The sequence below is a fragment of the Orcinus orca genome, chromosome 8 (assembly GCF_937001465.1).
Source record: "Orcinus orca chromosome 8, mOrcOrc1.1, whole genome shotgun sequence".
Lineage (NCBI taxonomy): Eukaryota > Metazoa > Chordata > Mammalia > Artiodactyla > Delphinidae > Orcinus > Orcinus orca.
This window is the reverse complement of record NC_064566.1, coordinates 41,768,928-41,792,947: the sequence shown is the minus strand read 5'-3', so window position 1 is coordinate 41,792,947 and position 24,020 is coordinate 41,768,928. Positions and strand designations below refer to the sequence as shown.

Genomic DNA, 24,020 nt, shown 5'->3' with positions numbered 1-24,020 from the left:
CAGAGTCATACCACTAGAAGATAGGCTGTCAGGCTCTCTCAGACCCTTCACCATTGCCTCTTGGTAGGAGGCAAAACCCCCAGGAGCTCTAAAGTGGCAAGAGATGGTGTCTCGGCTGCCTTCCAGGCCTCTTAGTTGCTGGGTGAGGTGTGCAAATTCAGGGCTGGGAGCCAAGCAGTGAGTGGGCGGGTGCTGAGCCAGCAGTCTTCCCTGCCCACTCCTTATACACAGCACCCAGCCTTTCCTCTGGATGAATGTTGGGCAGATACTTAGAGAATATCGTTTGAAAGGAGGCCAGGTTATTAGCCTGCTCAGGACGCCCACGTGTCCTGGCGTAGCCCTGCTCCCAAGCTTGGCCTGCTGTGTTCGCTCTCAATATGTGAAACATATGATAGCATGCAGGATTAATCTGCTTTTTGGGGGGAACAAAATCCATTAGCTCTCGGGACTTGACCTCCGTGGGTTAGAGGCTGTGTACCCAGGTCAACGTCAGAGGGGCCCCCTGCGATGCTCATGGCCACCTCCCCACTGCTCTTCCCCCAGGTTCTCACAAGCTTCTCTGTTCTGGAAGGTGGAGGGCATGCCCCTGGGAAAGAAAAAATAAAAGAGAAAGGGTAAAAAAAAGATGAACACAATGAAGATAATCTGTTACCTGTTACGATGAACACAATGAAGAGAATCTGTTAAGAGATCCTAGAGTGGAAAGGAATTCTAACAACTGACGAGGGGCTGGGAGGTGAAAGTCTTTGTAAGGAAGTAGGACAAGATTTGGGCCTAAATCTTTATAGCCTAGAAGGGGGACGACTGTCAAAAGCTACACTGGGGAATGCAGCCAATGCAGACGTTCAAATGTATTTAGAAAAACTTGGAAAAATGTGAAGACTCTTAGGACAAATGGAGAAAACAAGACAGCATTATACACACAATGTGAACACAACTGTCTACAAATTTCAAAGTATAAACAGAGAAAACTCTAAAAGGAAACAAACCAAAATTATTGACACAGTGGAGGATTTTTTTTCCCCTTTTCTGTCCATGTACACGTTTTTAGAATGAACTCTTTAGAACAATAAAGGCAAAATCTTTATTTAATTTTTAAAAATCTATATTGAAAGCACTTTCATAAAAGACAAAGCAACTGTCTTTCTTTCCATGACTTTCAGATGGAGAAAATACACATGGAAAACTAGAAAGAGGTGATTTAATGACTGGGGTTGTTTTCTTTGGATTCTCTCTCAGACCTTACTGAAGTGTTTCAAAATCCTTTCCTGGACAGATTCAGCAGTAATAGCCTGAATTAATTTCAGAAAAGTAAAGATGTGGAATTTAGCTGTAAGAGATAATCGTAATATCCCCCAATTGTGAACAACACAATGTTCCGCCCTCTGAAGTTTGTTAGGTAAACTGTGGGCTATCCATACCATGGGCTGTTCTGCAGCCATAGACGATTTTGTTGAGATATATGTTGAGTAGAAAGGAAAGATATTCATGATGTATTGTGGAGTGAAAAAGACAGTATAGTGTAATTCTGTGTTTTAGAATTGCAATATGCACGTATGTATGTATAATCTGAAAAGATAAACGTCAAAATGTTCATAATAACTATCTTGGGGATAGTTGAATTGTGAGTATTGTTTGTTTCATAATTTTTGCTTCTCTGTGTTTCCTGATTCTCCTACAATGAACAAGTACAGGCATACATCGTTTTATTGCGCTTTACTTTATTGTACTTAGCGGGCATTGTGTTTTTTACAAATGGAAGGTTTGTGGCAACCCTGTGTCGAGCAAGCCTATCGGCACCATTTTTCTAGCAGTATTTGCTCACTTTATGTCTCTGTGTCACATTTTGGTAATTCTCGCAATATTTCAAAATTTTCATTATTATTGTTGTGGCAATCTGTTCAGTAATCTTTGATGTCAACTGCTGCAAAAAGATTGACTTGCTGAAGCCTCAGAAACTGTTTAGATTTTTTAGCAATAAAGTATTTTTAATTAATATATGTAGATTGGTTTTTTGATATGATGCTATAGCATACTTAATAGATTACAGTATACTGTAAACATAATATTTTTCTTTTAATTTTAACCTTTAAAAATTTTTTTTATTAAAAAATATTTTTAATTTAAGTATATTTGATTTACAATGTTGTGTTAGTTTCAGGTGTACAGCAAAGTGACAGTTATGTATACATCTAGTCTTTGTCAGATTCTTTTCCTTTATAGATTATTACATGATATTGAGTATAGTTCCCTGTGCTATACAGTAGGTCATTGTTGGCTATCTATTTTATATTTAGTAGTGTGTATATGTTAATCCCAAACTCCTAACTTATCCATCCCTCTCCTCCACTTTCCCCATTGGTAACCATAAGTTTGTTTTCTATGTCTGTGAGTCTATTTCTGTTTTATAAATAAGTTCATTTGTATCCTTTTTTTTCCATTCCACATATAAGTGATATCATATGGTATTTGTCTTTCTCTGACTTACTTCACTTAGTATGATCATCTCTAGGTCCATCCATGTTGCTGCAAATGGCATTATTTCATTCTTTTTATTGGCTGAGTAATATTCCATTCCACAATGGAACATATATATATATATATATATATATATATATATTACATTACATCTTCTTTATCCATTCATCTGTTGATGGACATTTAGCTTGCTTCCATGTCTTGGCTGTTGTAAATAGTACTGATAATGAACACTGGGGTGCATGTCTCTTTATGAATTAGAGTTTTCATCTTTCTGGATATATGCCCAGGAGTAGGATTTCTGGATTATATGGTTACTCTATTTTTAGTTTTTTAAGGAACCTCCATACTGTTCTCCATAGTGGCTGCACCAATTTACATTCCCACCAATGGTTTAGGAGGATTCCCTTTTCTCTACACCCTCTCCAGCATTTATTATTTGTAGACTTTTTGATGATGGCCATTCTGAACAGTGCGAGGTGATACCTCATTGTAGCTTTGATTTGCATTTCTCTAATAATTAGCGATGTTGAGCATTTTTTCATTGCAACATAATTTTTATACATACTGGGAAACCAAAATATTCATGTGATTCACTTTACTGCAAAAATTAAAGAGGTCTGGGACCGAACCCACAGTATCTCCAAAGTATGTCTATATTCCTGCTTCTCCTCTTTAGGGTGTCTTTCTCCTGCATTAATACAATCAGGCTAAGGTGTTGGGGGAACACTTCCCTGTAGCTACAATATACTGAAGACCCACTGCTTCTCACAAACCGCTAGAGAAGAAATACGTACGAGATGATGCAGTAGGACATATATTCCCTCATTCTCTAACTTGATCCCTAACTATCAGTGTCCCCTACACTCTCTGACTCAACAATCCACATTTAGATGTACTGTTGCCCTTTCCTTCAGACTCAGACCATCCACTACCCAGACCAATAAGGACTTGAGGACAGCCTTCTTAAGCAACCACTGTCCCCATCACTATCCCTGATAGGCATCCGTGGTCGTGGTGCCCTGCATTGACCACTGGGCTCCTGAGGTATTTTCTTTCTCACATCTCACATCCCCACCCCACCCCCAGCAGAAGTCCCTTCTAATCCCAAGGCCCAAATCTAACCTCTCCTGCCAACTCTATTCCAAGCCCATGCTCATGGGACCAGTTTTCTTCTGTGGATGTCATTCCAAGCTCCGGTTCTAATTATCTGACTTATCCATGGTTCTCATGTGGGAACTGGAGCGCTGACCCTGACCACAAGCTCTGTTCTCTATCTATGACGAGCTTTCTGCTACCAGAAGACAAAGGTCCAAGATGGCACCTATGGGGACTTCCAGATAGTATTCTCCTGGATGTCCCACTGCCGTGGTCCACCCACTTGTTAGACAGCTTGTGACTCTATCCAGGACCTTGATGTTATTTAGGGTCATCTCCTGAGGCTTATGTCTGTCAGACCCCAAAGGGTGAGAAAACATAGCAGAAGAGAGAATCCATATCAGGGTTGAGGAGGGGAGCCAAAATTAGACTTAGGGAAGAAGTATTGTGTATTCAAGTCTGAAGAGAAAGTGAGGCCGTAAACAGGATGAGGGTAAATGTAGGCCATGATGCAGATTTCAAAGTGGATATGGTAGGCGATTCAGGACTGTGATCAATGGAAAGTTTTGGAAACTTTGAAAGTCGTGCTGATGAGGTGGCTTAGAAATTCCCTAATACTTGAAAAGGTCTATTCATGACCAGATGCCCAGCCAGTTGCCTTAGTGATAGGTTGCCAGGCATTCTGGGAATCCAACCTTGTCCACCTGTCTTAACTTGGTCTGCCTTACCTGGCTATCTCACCTGACTGGGTGGGGACCAGTCTCAGGTCCCTTAATTTCTCTCTCTTCTTACAGGGAGTCAAGCAGCCTCCTTGCCAGCAAATCTCCCCCAAGTGACTTTAAACTTAAACTTAACCTGAGAAGGTTTATTGTAGCCTACAGTAAAAAAAAAAAAAAAGAAATGTTACCCATAGAATGTTGTAATGAAGTCCCTTAAAAATAATTAGAAACCTCTTCATTTAAAGTAATACATCGTCATTTTAGAAAATTTAGAAACCACAAAAAGCATAGACAGGCAGTAAAAATCACCCATAATACTACTACCAGACACCACCACCCATCATAATATGTTTTAATTTTTAGTCTCAGGTACTCAGAAAAGAAGCCAGAGGTTGAAGCCTTTTTAAGTGACTTTCATTTAGTTGGTGGCTAACATGGTGGGTCTGCTGTAGACCGGGACAAGTGTGGAGATGTTTGGGGGGTGGGGAAAGGGACAAGAACAAGTTCTGATAGGCCCAAAGCTTGTTGGAGGAAGCTGACATTTTCTGGAAAACAAACAACTTTGGGAGCATTCTCTGAATCGGAGGAAGTAACCCCTTCTTCTGTTCAATGCTCAATTACCATCTGGCAACTGAGATTGTGGATAAACAACCATATTTACCTAAGGTGGCCTCTGTGACTTGGCAGACATTCTTCTTTGTTTCACTGCTGGGCCAAGGGTCTGAGTCTTATCCCCCATTGGGATCTTTTTCAGAGATACAAGCTTTCGTTTCAGACAGCCCTGAGTCAGAATCCAGACCAGATCACTTTGACTTTTATTTCCTCATCTATGAGAATAATTATTCCCATCAAGCATTCAAAGATGTGACCATGTTAAGTACCTGGCACATAGTAGGTGCTAATTAAATATTAATTCTTTTTGGCTTTCCTAATATAGTCACCCAGAACCCTCCCAAGGATTTTAAAGATTTAGGGTTAAAATTACCTGCAAAAGTTCTCTGTAACCACCAGTAAAGGGGTTCCTCATGGAGGCCAAGTGTGCCACTCCAAGAAAATCACATGGTTTGGAAATCTACCCTCACACCAATAAAGCTGCAGCAGGGAATCTAAGTACCCTTTAAGAAAATATGAAGCAGAAGTACTATTTACATTTACCAAGTACTTGTGTGTGTGTGTTGGAGTGGGATGTTTAGTTGTGGGCTGGTCCAGTGGAGGTGGTTCCATAGGACTCAGCTTGGCTAGAGAGAAATTCTTACCTAACATAAGGGAATGACACTGTCAGGAGGGAGCGTGGTAAAGGGGAAAGAGCACGGGCATTAGAGCAGATAGGGCTGAGGTCAAACCCTGGTTCCACCACTGTGGGATTTGAACAGGTTATTTAACCCATCTGCATCACAGTAGTTTCCTCAAGGACAGGCTTAATACTGCTTAATTATTGGAAGGAAATGGAAATCATATATGTCAAGTCCTTAGGCAATAGAAAGTGGTCAAAAATGCAAGTTATTATTATTATCAAGGCTATTAATAATCATCTAGAAAAACAAAATCCAAAGTCAGAAGGACTTTGTCTAACTCCAGGGCGTTGTCTAAATAGGGAATAAAGACAGATATTGCAGCCAGGAGGTAGAGCCAGCAATCTCACAACCAAAGGGAGGGGGCATGTACATCTAGTTCTTCAGTGCACACCTCTTAGCTCTCAGGCTCTGTGCTAAGTGCTGAGGAAACAAAGAGAAGAAAAGCGAGAGACATAGTGTCTGCCCTCGTGTAGCCTACAGATTATTAGAGAGGTAGACATTAATCAAGGACTCAAACAAATGCTTGTAAAATTAAAAGAGGGCTAAAGTGTCTGAAGGGAGGGGGATGGATATATGAGAACCCATAACGGGGGAAATGGCCATAATGAAAGAGGACAGGGAAGCCTTTTCAATGAGAAGGATGGGTGAGCTGAGATGCAGAAAAGGAAGAAGGAAAGGAGGAAGGGAGAGGAGGAAGGGAGGGAAGAAGGAAAAGGGAATTGACTAGGCTTTTGCAGGAGAAAACAAGTGCAGAAAGCAAGGTGGGGAGGAGATGGCACAGTATGAGGCTAGCGAGGTGGGAAGGCAGGGACTTGACTCTTAAGGATTTCAGTCTTGATTCTGGAAATAATGAAAAGCTGTTGAATTGTTCTAAGGAAGGAGATTATATTCGTGCTTTTAAAAGATCACTCTGGTTTGCAGTATAGAGAAGAAAATGAAGAAAGGCAAGAGAAGAAAATGAAGAAAGGCAAGAGAAGATGTACAAAGACCAGTTAGGATAATTTTATATTAGTTCAGATTAAAAATGATGTAGCTTAGTCTACAATAGTAGTAGGGATATTAGTCTATGGTAGTAGTAGGGATGCTAGTAGGAATTCAAGAGACGTTTGGAAGGTAACATGGACAGCATTCGGATACAAAGGGTGAGGGGGGAGAAGAGCCAAGGATGGCACCTGGCATTTCTGACTTGCATAAATTAGAGCAGGACCAGGTTAGAGGGAAGATAAATTAGTTGTTGACAAGGTGTCTTTGAGGTATGTTTCATCCAAGAGGAAGTGCAAGTAGAAGATAGAAGTTTGGAGATGCATGCCTAGAGCTCTGAGAAGTGGCCAAGACTGGAAATGTAAACTTGTGAATCATCCACACATAGGTAGCAATTAATGCTGTGAGTTGAATGAGATCACTTACATAGAGGGAATAAAGTCAGAACAGGAGAGGGCTTAGGAGTGAGCTTTGAGCAATTTCAAATTTAAAAGCCAGTAGAGGAGGATCTGCAGCCAAAGAAAATAGGGAGAGAGGACAGGAAAGTGGAGGTGGGGAGAGGGCAGGAAGGAGCTATGGCACAGAAGCTATGGGAGGAGAGTGCTTCAAGAAGGACTGTAGATCTATTAGGTTAAGCACTGCAGAAGCCACTGATGGCCTTAGCTAGAGCTGTTTTAATAGTGTGATGTACGCCCCAAACACCTGGGATTGGGATGAAGATGAGTGGGGTGTGAAGACTGGAAGTATAGCCAACTCATTCAAGTTATTTGATAGTGATGGAGAGAAGAGAGATAACACCACATCTGGAGGGGGATGAAGGGTTAACTGAAGGTGTCTTTATTTTTCAATGGGAAAGACTCAACCGTGCTTACAGGATTAATGGGAATGATTCAACTGGGGCAAAAGTTGAACCTGGAGGAGATAAAAGGGGTAATTGTTAGAGTCAGGAAGAGGGATGGGAACAGAGCAGAGACGAAAGAGAAGTAAGGTTCCTCTGTTATAATAAGAATGAAGGAGGACAGGGTGAATGCAGGTGGGAAAGTGAAGGACTTTAAAGCTGCTGACTTCTGTTTATTCTGTGAAGTAAGTGGCAAGGTAATACAATAAGAGTGAAAGAAGAGATGAATGTTGGAAGTTTGGAGAGATCGGAGATTTGAAATCATCATCGTTGACAGTGGAAAGGTAATGGTTTGCCAGATACATACAGCAATGTAGCCGGGCAGACCTGAGGCTAGGAGTCAATTAATATAGGAGACAATTGGCCTCATCACATGACTTTGTCCAGTAGCACCGAGCTCCACAGGTGTGAGTGGCTGGGATTTTATCACATCAGGAAGATAAAATGAATTGGGAGATTGGGATTGACATATATACACTAATATGTATAAAATGGATAACTAATAAGAACATGCTGTATAAAAAAATAAATTAAATTAAATTTAAAAAAAAGAAGATAAAATGACAGAGAAGCAAGGGAGTTTTTAGAGTATTTATACCATATATGAAAAAATAAAGATCCACAGAGATAACACAATGTTGATAAAGAAGAGCAGGGAATGAGGACTTGCCGTTCCAGATACTGAAATATATTTACAGTGCTATGGTGGGGGTGGGTGGGAACCTGAGTAGAAAGCTCAGTAACAATGTGTTTGGGAACCTGGTATACATAAGCCCCACTGGCCTGGAAAAGTCTGTTTTGCCAGTTGTCTCAGAATATTGTGATCATTAATAACAAACTTTTTCATCCTTGTTTGGACAATAAATTTTATGGTCACTCTTTGTATGAGAAAGGTGGCATCACAGAGTGGAGGAAAGATGGATTGAGTGGTGTTAAAAGTAGCTCACGGTATGGACGTCTAGCTTGTAGGCCCCCGGGTAAGGAGCTTAGAGGTCACCACTCCATCCTAACAAGTGAAATGCTGAGCAAACCAAAAAAGCAACAGTTCTTTTTAGAGCCATCAGAGAAATGAGATCACCGGGCACATTGCTGCCCCCAAATGGGAGAGGCAGACAGGAGGATACAGAGAATCACAACTGAACAGAGCAGAAATTTCCATGTGCCGGAGTAGGAAAACCTGAACTACAATAGATGGATTGCTTGAGTCTCAGTGTGGACAAGTCTGAGAGTTAGAAACTCCAGAGGCGCCCAGTCATTGGCGGGGAGGGGGAATAACTTTTGTGGGCTTCACCTCCAGGACATCTACCACGTCCTCACAGTGAATATCAGAGAAAAAATTCTCTTCGGGCTTCTGGCAAGGGGAGGAGGAAAGGAGCTAGTTTTAAATACACCAGGCATTCTGTTCTTCTCAACAGGGTCTGCTCTCAGGAGGAGCTATCTTACTAGAGCCTAACCTCCTAGAGTTTTATCAGAACGTAGCCTATCTGGGGGAAGGGAAATACCCAACTCCAGCCCCCTCCAGCCATCCAGTCCCACCTAAGTGGTGGGGGGAAACTGAGACGCACACGTGAAATTCACAGTGCAGGGGTACACGTCACCAAAAGACGGAGACCTAATCATAAGACTATAGAACACTTCCTCTCCCTGACCCCTTACCACAGGCTACTTCAAAGATATTGTTGGTTCAGTTTCAGACCACTGCAATAAAGCAAAAATTGCAATAAATCTAGTCACATGAAATTTTTGGTTTCTCAGCACATATAAAGTTATGTTTACGTTGTACTGTACTCTATTAAGTGCACAGTAGCATTATGTCTAAAAAATGGACATACCTTAATTAAAAAATACTTTACTGTTAAAAAATGCAGTGTGTGAAATGCAATAAAGTGAAGCCACAATAAATTGAGGTATGTCTACATGTTACTAAAGGCCTATTTACCTCAGTTCCTTTTACAGCATATCATGTCCACCTTGCAACAAAAAATTAAAAGGCAAACCAAAAGGCAAAAAACACATCTGAAGAGATAGAGAAAGCATCAGAACCAGACATGGCAGGGATGTTGGAATTATCAGACAGGGAATTTGAAACAACAATGATTAATATGTTAAGGGCTCTAATGGATAAAGTGGACAGCATGTAAGAACAGATGGGCAATGTAAGCAGAGGTGGAAATCCTAAGGAAAAACCAAAAAGAAATGCTAGAGATCAAAAACCTTGTAACAGAAATGAAGAATGCCTTTGATGGGCTTGTCAGTAGACTGGACACAGCTGAGGAATCTCTGAGCTTGAGGATATATCAACAAAAACTACTAAAACTGAAAAGCAAAAACACAAAGACTGAAAAAAACAGAACAGAATATACAAGGACTATGAGACAACTACAAAAGGCATAACATATGCATAATAGGAATACCAGGAGAAGAAAGGGAGAAAGGAACAGAAGAAATACTTGAGACAATAATGACTGAGAATTTCCTCAAATTAATATCTGACACTAAACCAAAGATCCAGGAAGCTCGGAGAACGCCAAGAAAGATAAATGCCAAAAAAACTATACCCAATCATATCATTTTTAAACTACAGAAAATTAAAGATAAATTAAAAATCCTGAAAGAAGCCAGAGGAAAAAAACACCTTACCTACAGAAGAACAAAGATAAGAATTATATACAACTTCTCAGAAACGATGCAAACAAGGAGAGAGTGGGGTGAAATATTTAATGTGTTGAGAGAAAAAAGCCACCAACTTAGAACTCAGTACCCTGTGAAATTATTCTTCAAAAGTGAAAAAGATATAGAGACTTCTTCAGACAAACAAAAATTGAGGGAATTTGTCGCCAGTAGACCCGTCTTGCAAAAAATGTTTACAAAGTTCTTTAGAGAGAAGAAAAATAATATAGGTCAGAAAGTCAGATCTCCATTTAAAAAAGGAAGAGTATTAAAGAAGGAATAAAGGAAGGTAAAATAAATTTAAAAAATTTTCTTATTCTTAATTGATCTAACAGATAATACTTTGTTCAAAATAATAATAGTAACAGTGTATTCAATTATATATGCTTATGTCTATATATGCTTATATATGTGTAAGTGAAATGAATGACAGCAATGATATAAGGGAAAGGAGGAAGGAATTAGGCATATTTTGTTATTATAAGGTACTTGCACTATCTTTGAAGCAGTATGGTGTTATTTGATGGCAGACTTGGGTTAGTTGTAAATGTGTACTGAAAACTCCAGGACAACCATTTTAAAAAGCCAAAAAAAAAAAAGTATAATTGATATGCTAAGAAAGGAAAACAAATAGAATCATATAAAATTCTCAATTAGAACCAAAAAAGACAGAAAAAGTGTGAAAGACAGAAATAGGAACAAAGAACAAGGCAACAAATATGGTAAATATTAATCTGCCTATATCAATAATCAGTTTAAACATCAGTGGTCTAAACAGATCAATTAAAAGGTCAGTGAATCAAAAACAAGACCCTTATATGTTGTCTATAAGAAACCCACCTCAAATATAAAGACATATATCAATAGATTAAAAGCAGGATGACGAGAAAGATATACAATGTTAACATTAATCAAAAGAAAGCAGGAATAGCTATATTAAATTCAGGCAGAGTCAACTTCAGAGCAAGGAAAGTTATCAGGAATAAAGAGAGGCATTACATAATGATAAAGGGATCAGTACTCCAAGAAGATGTAATAATCCTTAATATGTTTGCACCTAATGACAGACCCTCAAAACGTGTGAGCTGAGGGCTTCCCTGGTGGCGCAGTGGTTGAGAGTCTGCCTGCCGATGCAGGGGACGCGGGTTCGTGCCCCGGTCCGGGAAGATCCCACATGCCGCGGAGCGGCTGGGCCCGTGAGCCATGGCCGCTGGGCCTGCGCGCCCGGAGCCTGTGCTCCGCGACGGGAGAGGCCACAACAGTGAGAGGCCCGCGTGCCGCCAAAAAAAAAAAAAAAAGTGTGAGCTGAAAACTTGTAGAACTGCAAGGAGAAATAGATGAATCCATTGTCATAGTTGTAGACTTCAATTCCCCTCTATCAGAAATGGACAGATGTAGCAGGCAGAAATTCGGTAAAGACATAGTTCAACTCAGCAGTGCCATCAATCAGCTGGATCTAACTGACATCTATAGACTCCATTCAACAACAGCAGATTACACATTCTTCTCAAGCTCACATGGAACATTCAACAAGATGGATCACATTCTGGGTCATAAAATACACCTTAACAAATTTAAAAAGATAGAAATTATACAATATCTGCTCTCACACCACAATAGAATTAAACTAGAAATCAGTAATAGAAAGATAGCTGGAAAATCCCCAAATAGTTGGAGATTAAACAATACATTTCTAACCAACACATGGGTCAAAGAAGGAATTTCGAAAGAAATTTTAAAATATTGTGAACTAAATGAAAGTGAAAATACAACTTATCAAAATTTGTGCAATGCAATGAAAGCAGCACTTAAGGGAAATTTATAGCATTGAATGTACATATTAGAAAAGAAGAAAAACTTTAAATCAATAATCTAATCTTCTACTTTAGGAAACTAGAAAAAGAAAAGCAAATAATATCTAAAATAAACCGGAAAAATAATAAAAATTAGAGCAGAAAGCAATGAAACTGAAAAAAGAAATCAATAGAGAAAATCAATAAAACCAAGAACTGGTTGTTTGAAAAGATCAGTAAGATTGATAAGCCCTTAGCCAGGCTAACTGAAAAAAAAAAAGAGGAGACACAAGTTACTAATATCAGAAATGAAATAAGGGACATCACTACAGATCCCATGGACACTAAAGGAATAATAAGGAGTATTGCAAACAACTCTATACTCACAAATTTGATAACCTAGATGAAATGGACCAATTCCTTGAAAGACACAATCTACCAAAACTCACACAGTAAGGAATAGAAAATATGAATAGACCTATATCTTTTAAAGAAATTGAATCAATAATTAATATCCTTCCAAAACAGAAAGAACCAGACTGAGATGGGTTCACTGGTGAATTCTGCCAAACATTTAAGGAAGAAATTATACCGATTCTCTACTTCCTAACTCATTCTATGAGGCCGGCACCACCCTATTACCAAAAGTAGACAAAGACATTGCAAAGAAAGGAAAACTGCAAACCCATATCTCTCATGAACATAGATGTAAAATTCCTCAACAAAATATTAGCAAATCAAATGCAACAGTGTATAAAAAGAATAGACACCATAACCAAGTGGGATTTATCCCAGTCATGCAAGGCTGGTTCAGCATTTGAAAATCAATTAATGTAATCGATCACATCAACAGGTGAAAGAAGAAAAATCACATGATCATATAAATAGATGCAGAAAAAGCATTTGACAGAATCCAACACCCTAACTCTCAGCAAACTATGAATAGAGATAAAGGTCCTTAACTTGGTAAAGAGCGTACAAAAAACCTACATTTAACATCATACTTACTGGTAGGAAACTTGAGACTTTGCTGCAAAGATCAAGAACAAGGCAAGGATGTCCCCTCTTACCACTACTTTTCAACATCATACTGGATGTCCTAGCTAATACAACAAGACAAGATAAGGAAATAAAAGATATACAGATTGGGAAGGAAGAAATAAAGCCGTCTTTGTTTACAGATGACATGGTTGTCTACATAGGAAAATCTGAATCGACAAAAAACCTCAGGGAACTAATAAGCAATTACAGCAAAAGCTTGACGATTGCCCGGGGTTGTGGGGAGGGAGGGATGAATCGGCAGAGCAGAGGAGTTTTTAAGGCAGTGAAACTACTCAATACAATACTACAATGGTGGATGCATATTATTATACCTTTGTCAAAACCCCATAAAACACCAAGAGTGAACTCTAATGTAAACTGTGGACTTTGGGTGATGATGTGTCAGTGTAGGTTTCTGTAGGTTTATCAGTTGTAACAAATGTACCACTCTGATGCCTGATGTTGAGAATGGGGAAGGTTGTGCATGTGTGGGAACAGGGGGTATATGGGAACTCGCTGTACTTTCTGCTCAATTTTGCTGTGAGTGTAAAACTGCTCTAAAAAAATCTGTTCACTAATTTGTTTTGAAGTAGCTCACAGTAGGGAGAAAATAGAGTTGGATCCCTACTCCATCACATTAAAAAGTAAATTCTAAATGGATTGAAGGCCTAAATGTGAAAATAAAATTATAAAGCTACTGGAAGAAAATACTAGAGAATATCTTTGTGATCTCAGTGTTTTTAGCAAGACCAAAAAAGTGCAAGCCATAGGAGAGAAATTGATCAATTTGATTAGATGGAAATTATTGAAGAATTCCGAAGATAAGATGAACGTCTGGGTGACAGAAAGATATTTGTAACTGATGAGCTTTTCATATCTGGAAAGTCCTACAAATCGACAAGAAAAAGAAAAATCCACCAGTAAATTTTGAGTAGGCAATTCACAGGAGAAACATGTGAAGATGTTCATGTGAAGGAGATGCTCAAATTTGCTAGTATTAAATGAAAACAAGATACTACTTTACATCCATCAGGTTGGAAACAATTAGAAAGTCCAATAATCACAAGTACTAGTGAGGATATGGGGAAATGGGAACAGTTATGCATAGCTTATAGAATGAAAGTAGGTAAAGCCATTTTGCAGAACAATCTGGAACTACTTAGTGAAATTAATATGATTATACCTACAACCTCACAACAAGCAGTCCCACTACATGGTTTATATTGCTGAGAATCTCTCAGGTATGTTCATAAGCAGAGCAGCATGACGATTTGTATTACAGCAATGTTTGTCGAGGCAAAGAGCTGGAAGTCAGTTAAGTGCTCCTCACTGGGAGAATGAGTAAAATGTGGTCCATGCATGCAGTGGAGTACTCAGCAGCATCAGTAGCAGTGTTACATTCACATGTAGTAACATTGACATATCTCAAAATTATAAGATTAAGTGAAAGATTAAAATACAAAACAACTCTATGTAACTTCAAGTAAATTATACACACACACATATATGTAATATATGTATATGTGTATATAGAGATATTCAGAAGGACATATATTAAATACTTAGGAGTGAGCAGTAAACAAAGGAAGGAAATGAGAGACGTATAAAGAATATAGAGGGCTTCCCTGGTGGCGCAGTGGTTGAGAGTCCGCCTGCCGATGCAAGGGACACAGGTTCGTGCCCCGGTCCGGGAAGATCCCACATGCTGCAGAGCTGCTAGGCCCGTGAGCCATGGCTGCTGAGCCTGCGCGTCCGGAGCCTGTGCCCCGCAACGGGAGAAGCCACAACAGTGAGAGGCCCGTGTACTGCCAAAAAAAAAAAAAAAAGAATACAGAGGTAAACAAAACGTTGCCTTTGCTTTGCACAGTGATGAAAGGATATGATGTGAGTTAATTTTTTACCTGCTTTCCTAAAAAAAAGAGGAATTAAAAAACATTTTAAATAAAGTAAATACAATATGGATATAATGATCTCATTAAGTTGTATTTGAAAATTAAATGAGTAATTCATATAAAGCACTTAGCTTAGTACCTAGCCTACACTAAACACCCAATAAATGTTCTCTGTTAATGTTAGTAACACCACTCATGACACAGCTACTACCAATCAGTTGGAGTTGGCACTTAAGACCCATTGGATTTAGACGGTTTCCTCTAAAAGATCCGTTCAGGTCTAACAGTCTGTGGTTCTACGAGAGGGATAGGCAAGTCCTGGCTGCAGACCCAGAAGCAAGCCGGAGAAATGGTGAAAACAGCCTTGTGGAATGGGAATGGCTACCAGCTTTTTTGCAGTGTCATAGGAAATCTTGATGGTTAACTTGGGAGAACACCGGTATAAGGCACAAATTAAGAAAGGAGAGGCTGCAAGAGTAAACAGTGCTATAGAGCTGGGCGACTTTATGTACTTTGGTATACTTACTCCAAAGGGGGGTTTTCTTTTAACATTTTAATTTCAAGCTATAAAATTGAATCACAACGTCTAGGTATATAGTGTTTGCTTTGGATCATCTTTCCCCCACCCTCCTTCTTCCCTGAAGTGGGACACAGGTTGTTGTAGTGAAATGAGCAACATCATCACCTAGTGGCCTGTCCCTCAAAGTGCTGACATAAGATCCTGGTCCCAGAGAGCGGAGAACAGGTGCTACATCCTTGCCCTTACGTTAATTCAACAAGCATTAAGTGGGACTCTGTGCCAGGCACTGTTCTGGTGTCTTGGGGATGTAGAACTACTAACAGAAAATGACAGATTTAAAAATAAAATTAAGGAAGTGTCAACACGGAAACTTCCCAAAGTGACATTGCATTTTAATGTGTTTATTTTCCACTGGTTTTCCACAGATCATAGATGAAGAAGAAACACAATTTATGAGTAATTGCCCCGTTGCGGTCACCGAAAGCACCCCACGGAGGAGGACGCGGATCCAGGTGTTCTGGATAGCGCCCCCTGCAGGAACCGGCTGTGTGATTCTAAAGTAAGTGAACAAGGGAATCCTTGCAACACTTCACTCCCCTTTCCTGTGCTCTCTCGAAGTCTCAGTGCTGCGGTTGCAGAAGGAAAAGTGCCTTTATTGGGGCATCAGACAAGTTGTATCATCTCTCTGCCCTCCCTTATCTTGACTCTAAAACAGGACTATGGGCGGTCTTTTGTAAAGTGCTATGAAAAGAATCAATCACCTGAATCTCTGTTTTCTTCCCATGCAATGATCTGCTGGTTACTCTTTATCTTCCTAGAGATAATGACCCCTATGGCTGGTCAAGAAAAATTATGACCCGGGTGAGGATAATTTTTGGCTTCCTCCATCTTGAATACACCCCCTGTCCTTAAGCTGTGCTAGGCTGACCTGAGACCTGACTATAACCTCCGTTGGCCCCAGGCTCTGCTTTATGATCCTGTCTTCTTCCTTCTCCCATCAAAATTGCCCTCTTGCACCGCTTCCTATGGGGCATCTTGATCCTTATCTTGGTGAGTTACAATAGATGATGAGAGGTATGAGCCAGCCAATGGTTTTCCCATGAAAGGTAGCATTATCTCAAACCTGTGCTTCCAAAGTTGTATGTTATAGAATGATGTTCAGGGAGATGTAAATAGGTGGGCAGGAAATCAATTTCTATGGTTAAATAACTTTGGAAGATGCTGTATGCTATATATCTCCTTCTTGCAGATTCACAACATATATTAGCATATTGAAGGTTTTGCAAAGTCCTGCCAAAAAAGAAGTCTGTTTAACTTGGTTTCACCCAGCATTTCCCAGACTTGACTGCAAAGCTCCTTGTTTTGCTGAGACATCTATTAACATTAAGTAGTTTGAGAAATGTGGCTATAACCTGTTTTAAATACATTTTAAGGCTCTATAGAGTGATGCTGAGAATTTTAGGATTTCAGACAGGCAAATAGTCATGGGTAGATAGATAGGCAAGGCTCCAATGCCAGCATCCAAGAAACCGTTTTTCCTGGAGTTAGGGGCTGGGAACTTCCCAACCATCTTCTACTTCTTTAAATCCCCTAAGGCCTTATGTATATATTTGGTTCATTTGTCTGAACCTGTGGCAGGTGGACATTTCTAAAGACTTACAACTACAGCCCAGCCCTGAGGAGAGACTGATAAGGAGGCATTCCACCTAGGCTCTCCAGTCCCTGCAGTTTCTGGACCCAGCTGTGCCTGCCTTATGGGAGAAAAAGAAAGCTGCAGAGATTTCTGGAAGCCTCTGTCCATTGTCCAGACGCAGTCTTGTCTTTGGCCTCTTTTTGCTGCCATCTGTATGGACATCATTTATTTTTTTCTTAGTTTAATGCAAGCTGAGCATCCTTCCTCAGATTCCTTGAGAAGTTTGGCTTTTGGCACTAATCTACATTGGTGATTTGTTTTAAATTTAGAAGTAGAATTTATGTATAAGTATAAATCCCAATATATAACATGTATCTAGTATCTAGTTGCAATGTGGGAGAAGGCCGTGTGGGAATAAACGAAGACCACTGAACTGAGAAAAGAGGCTATTTATTCAGAGCTTGCTATGTAGCAAGGAAGTCAGCTGCCATCACTAGCATTTGACAGAGACTCACAGGCAGGCAGAGGAGTGGGAAAGCTTTACAGTGAAAAATAAGAGAAGATTGTGGGTACTTTCTCACTGGAGATTGTTGGCATGGGGAAGCTGAGGGCGGGCTAACTAGAAATGGAGCATCTGATGTGATTGGTTTGGAGAGCATATTAGGCTTTCTCTGACTGGTCCTGAGATGGAAATAGAGGAGGCAGTGGGGCAAAATTAGAGAGTTGACATCGTTGCCCAAGTCCTAACCGTTCTGGACTAATGGCTGCAGACGTTGTGGTTTGGCTTCCCATTTACTGCAGAGGTTGGGGGTCAGAGTTCTATCGTCACTGTCAGATACAGCCTAGCCTTTGTCCATTAGTATATTCAGTCTCTCAGCCTGGAGACCGGGTTCTCAGCTTGGCTTTCCAGTACCCACACCCCTGCCCATGGCAGCCCTATCACTCCACAGAGGGGCTCTCCAATATCAGATCTGTGTGATGAACCTTCCTGCTCTAAAACCCTCATCCCTTTGGTGTAGATCTCTGGTTTTCTTTGACTTATTCTCACAAACCAGAAGCCTTTGATCTTCCTGTCGGAAGCCAAAAAGGCTTCTCTTGTTTACTGTTAACAATGAACATATGTGAACATATGTTTATCCATTAACAGTAAACAAATGTGGCTTGTTCAGTCACTCATTCTTTCAGTAAATGTAACTGAGCTTCTATTTGCACAGACGTCCACAGTGTACAGGCAACTGAAGTTAAGATCTTGGCCCTAAAGGTTCTCACAGGCCAAATGGAGAAGAAAGAAAGGGACAACCAGTACTGTCTACCATGAAGTCAGCTGCACATCTAGCGGGCTTTGTCTAATTTAATCTTCACAACAAACTTCCCCCTTTTATGCAGGAGGAGACAAGTCTCAGTGAATTAGGCAAGTTTCTTGAAGTCATACTTCCATTTAATGCTAAAGCCCCATGTTCTTCCTTTCTTTTATCTTTTTCTGAAGGAATTAAATGTAATCTATAATTATTCACTAAAGAAATCATTTTATAGGTAAGATGTAAATACATTCACATTGTAAAATTTCAAACAATACAGAAAATAGTGAAATACAGAAAAATACAGAATACAAAAAAAGTGAAAAATCCCTGACATTTCTCCCAATAAATCCCACAGTCTTCTACCCCAAAGTAACAATAGATATCAATTTGGCGTGTATTTGTTAGACTTTTATCTGTGAGTTTATACACATATAAAAAAACATACAAGTACCCTTTACACAAGTGGTATCATGGTCTACGTGATGTCCTGAAATTAAATAGGTTTTCACTAAATAAAAGGTATTAGAGATATTTCCAGGTCAGAACATATGGATCTATCTCTGTTTTTAAACTGTTGCATATAATCTACTGTGCAAATGTGTTAGTTATTCCACAGTTGATGGACATTTAGATTGTTTCCAGTTTTTTACTATTACCAATAATGCTATAATAAACATCCTTATACATACCTCTTTGAGCAAATATGCAAGTTTTTATCCATGGTAGCTGCCAAGAAGTAGGATCATAAGGGCTGGACATTTATAATTTTAATAGACACTGCCAGATTTTCCTCCAAAAAGCTTGCCAACTTAAACACTCTCCCTGACTGTGAACAAGAGAGCCTGTTTCCTTACTTGCTCAACAACTCTTTTTTTTTTTTTTTTAATTTGGCTGCACCAGGTCTTAGTTGCGGCATGTGGGAGCTTTAGTTGTGGCATGTGGGATCTTTAGTTGCGGCATGTGAACTCTTAGTTGTGGCATGTGAGATCTAGTTCCCTGACCAGGGATTGAACCCGGGCCCCCTGCATTGGGAGTGTGGAGTCTTAGCCACTGGACCACCAGGGAAGTTCCTCAACAGCTCTTGATGTTTATCATTCTTTAAAGTTCTGCCCATCTGATGGTTAAAAATGGTGTCTTGTGGTAATTTATATTTTCCTGATTACTAGTAATATTAAGAATCTTTTCAAATATTTATTCCATTTATTTCTCTTATTCCTCTTTGTAAATGGCCCATTCATATTCTTGCCCATTATTCTAATAATGTTTCTTTTAAAAATTGATGTTTATATATTTCCATATATTTATATATAAAATATATGTGTATATTATATGTATAAAATATATTTTATATTATGTATTTTATATATAAACATATGTAAATATATAATTTAATATATTTAAACTATATTTATGTTTAAAATTGATCCTTGTATGGTACAGATAATAACACTTTGTTATAAATTTCAAATATTCCTCTCCATCTTTCTCTTAACTTTGCTTATGAGTATCTAATCATCCAAAAATTTGGAATTTTGTTTTAGTCAAATGTGTCCATCCTTCCTCTCATGAATTTTGATTTGTATCTTGTCTAAAAATAATCTTCCTACACCCAAGGTTATAAATATATTCCCATATTGTTAATATTTTTATAGGCTTAAAAATAAATTTAGGTCTTTAATCTTCCTGGAATTTAATTTTGTGAATAATATGGTATCAATAAGCCTCAAGAAAAAATAGATGGCATGCTCCGCACGAGGTGCCAAAGGGTCGTTGAATCAGGGGTCTGATTATGATGGTGTGGCCAAAATAAAAGTGAGAGGAGCCTTTAGCACCCATGTCTGAAGGGGCGAAAGGAGCGTGCAGAGGACGGGGCAGAGAAGACCACCACCTCCCAGGGGCTGAGAACTTCAGTTAAGGGAAGCTACTAGCCTGAGGTGACCCACAGGGATCCCAGTCTTGATTCCCTGTCGATTCTCCCTTTTGACCTTGACTCCAACCACGAGGACAACAAAGCCTCGTTGACAGAGGTCACACAGATTCTCCTCTCCCGCAAAGAACAGGGTACAGAAGGTTGAAGGAAGTAGCTGGAGGGACAGACCAGAGCTGTCCACACAGCTGGGAAATGAAAATCTACCTATTTTTCTCAAAATGGCTAGGTAGTTGTTTCACATCCATTTATCACATAGTCTGTCCTTTCCCTTATTGTTTGAAATGCTGCTTTCACAAATATAAAATTTTTATACATGTCTGTTCTGTTCTGTTGATCTTTTTATCCCTGCACGAAACCCACACCATTTTATAGCAAAATTTTATTTTATGTTTTGATAGCAAGTCATCGCTCATTAATCTTCTGGTTCAAAATGTTCATGGCCATTCAAGCAGATTCATAATTCCAGACGGATCATAGAATGAGTTTGTGTTGTGTTTAATAAAAACGTATATTGGGATTTTGAATGGTGTTGCAAACCCTACAATATGTTTTTATATCGTAGCAACCTACAATGTGTTTTCCCAGTTAGAAATATGGAATATCCCCTCTTCAAGTCTTTTATGCCCTTCAGGAAAGTCATGTAATTTTTCCTCATTTGAATTAAACATTCTTGTAAGGCTTTTTTTCCCCCACAGGTATTTTATACTTTTATTGCTTTTGTGAATGGGTTCTTTTTTCCTGTTAAAGTTTCTAATCATTGATTGCTTGTGTTTAGGAAAGCTATTGATTCTTGTACCTTGAGTTTGAGTTTAGACAGTGCTGAACTCTCTTAATAGTTCTAATGCTTATTTTTCATTTGGGGGGGAAATAATGAATAAATATACCTTTGTATCTTTTTCATGTTTTAGTTTATTATCTATCACCTCTAGTACAATATTAAATAGTGGTATTCATGCTTATTCCTGATTTTAATGAGAATACTCTTATAATTCACTTTTAAGTATAACAGGAAGTACAGGTATCAAACTGATGCCTTGAATCAAGTTGAGAAATACCCTTTATCTAGATGAGAAAGTTTCCTTGTTTTTCTTGTGGAAGGTGGTATTGGAGAAACCAATCACAACCAGTATTCCATGTGTCCAGAGCTGACCATCACTGAGAAAGACTCAGAGTATAAACAAGGATCCTGACTTTCAAGACACTTTCCTGAAGTCTAGTTGTGGTGTAAATAAAAATACGTATGCAAAACTTAGCCAACCCAAGACAGACATGAACTGGGGACAGATTAAACATGGTTAGTCAGAAAGTAGATGAATGAAGAATGTAATAATGGGAGCACCAGAGCTCCTTAGAAAGGTTAGTTTATTTCTTGAAGGCAGTAGTAGGCTGTGGATAAATGGACAGAAGGGAAGAGGTCATTCCAGGTGAAGGGTGTGAACAGAGTGAAACTAACGTGAGAACTTAGAGGTGAGAGTAAATATGGCGGCACTGGGAGACAGTAAACAGACAGACTTGGTGAGATTAGAAGGTCATTGGGGGCCGAAATCCATTGCTAAATCATGCAGGTTCTCCAATGTCAAGATGAAGAGGTTGAACTTGATTCAAGAGGAACAGGGGAGCCATTAGTGGATTAAACAGTAGACTGACATGCTAGAAGGAAGATTCACTAAAAAGTTAGTCTGGGTGCTTATGTCTGGCAGCAAATTCCAGGAAAGATGAAAGGGGAGACACTAACATTGTTGCAGAGCCCTCACTTTCAAAAATGGGCATTTGTGTTGCTGTGTTTGGGTAATATTCCTGGGAGAAGGCAGACTGGTAGTGTAAGCTGCAGAGTCTGCTAAATATCTGTAGATGACAGCTCTGAAGCCCACGTAGCTGGTTATGTTCCTTTGCCCAGGAGGGCTGGGAAGGGAAGCACATCGCAATTACACCTTTCGTTTTGGCACAAACCTGACACCATTTCCATTTTCCATTTGGATGCAAAGATTTGAACATTTCTAAATTACAGGCTTTTGAGACATCCCTCCTTATAGCTTTCTCCCTACAAATGAATGACCCAGCACTTAAAGTTTCCGTGGCATGCTTCGACGCTGCAAACTGTTACAGCAAAGTGGTGACTGATTGAAAGAAAAAGCCTCTGTGAATAGAATAGATGTTTACAGACCCCATCAGAGGGAAGTCCTATCCCCTTAAGTCTGATAAAAGTTTTGTCCCTGCAAGTGATCTTGTCTTTCCATACCTTCATTGCATACATTTATTACTAGACTTCTGACACCCACTTGTCACTTCTTGGGAGGGTTTTGAGATGTGGGTTGCCTTACCCTGGAGGAGATAGTCACTTGGCGAACCATTTGGGGAATTCAACCGTATGAAACAATGATTGGTTGCAGGCAGTAATAACAGCCCAGAGCCAAGCCCTGGTCTAGGTGCATTATAGATACTCGTTTAATCCCCAGAGCAACCCTATGAAGTGGATACTATTGGGATGCTAAGGCACAGAGAGGTTAAGTAACTTCCCTAAGGTCACAGGGTAAGTGACAGAGCTGGGATTTAAACAGAGAAGCATTCTGGGTTCCAGAGTCTGTGATCTTAGTACTGTACTCCACCATCTCAGGCAGGTCAGGTTCACCTGCAACTTCTCCTTCTCCCCCAACATGATTAGTTGCCATAACTGCCTCTTCTTTCTCTCAGTTGCTTTACATTCACTGCCTTTCTCACAGGCACTTCTTGCCTCACTATTGCAGGAACCTTGTACTGCTCACACTAGTTCCTTGCCCTGTGATTCTGCCTCTTACTGGTATAAGAATTGCTGTCCTCATAGGCAGCTGAGTCACACCGCTTACATAACAAACTTGAAGGGGGCTCTGCATCACCTTCCAGATCAAGTCCAGAATCCTGATCGGAGCATTTAAGTCTCCCTATGTCCTTTACCAGAGTCCCCGACCAGCCTCTTCTTCCTCTGAATCCCTCCGTGAACAATGTTCTCTTGCCATTCTCGTCTGCTCACTCTCTTGATAACATTTATGGAGCACCTACTGTATGCAGTCAATGAGGATTCAGAGACTGTCTCTGAGAATGTCACAGTCTAGGGCTGAAACACAAAACAAGTCAAGTCCACAGTCCTTCATCTGCATTTCTGAACCCCAAAAGCTCTAAAATCCAAAAGATATTTTCTTAACTCATTTAGGTCCCAAACCTGCCTTGAACTGACTTGAAGTTATTTATAGTCTTTTACTGTAAATATTAATGTGTTTGATGCTGCCCCAGACCCTGATGGGGATGTTGCAAAATATATGCAAAGTACCCCGTATTATCTTTCTGAAATCCAAAAATATTCTGAATTCTGAGATACCTCTGGCCTCAAGGGTAACAGATAAGGGAACTTGGCCATCTGATGGGAAGTTTGGTCATGGATTACAGGGGAGGCAGCCCTCTGGCAGGACTGGGATTCACAGAAATATTAAAAACGAGCAATTCATTTCTTGCACGTGAAATAACCTGTTCCCAGCTGCAGCTGCTACTAGATCTGAGAACGTATTCAGTGTTCCCCATCACCAAAGAATGAAGCCAAAATTCCTTAGCGTGGGGTCCAAGGTCCTTAGTGATGTTTGCAGACACCTTTGCAGCCTCATTTGTTGCTCCTCCTCCCACCCAAGGCTGCAAGCTTCATGGAGGAGGGGATCAATTTTACTCATCGGTGTGGCCCTAATGTAGGGGTTGGCAAACCACAGTCTGTGGGCCACGTCTGGCCCACTGCCTGTTTTTATAAAG

At 39.8% G+C, this 24,020-nt stretch overlaps 1 protein-coding gene across 1 annotated transcript in view; it reads left to right on the top strand.

Moving 5' to 3' along the window:
- SPON1 (spondin 1) overlaps positions 1-24,020 on the top strand; it is a 273,886-nt gene that overhangs the window by 66,378 nt on the left and 183,488 nt on the right. Inside the window, exon 3 of the mRNA XM_004279163.3 lies at positions 15,811-15,944. Coding sequence (XP_004279211.1) covers positions 15,811-15,944 — 134 coding nt within the window. The remainder of the gene's footprint in view (positions 1-15,810; positions 15,945-24,020) is intronic.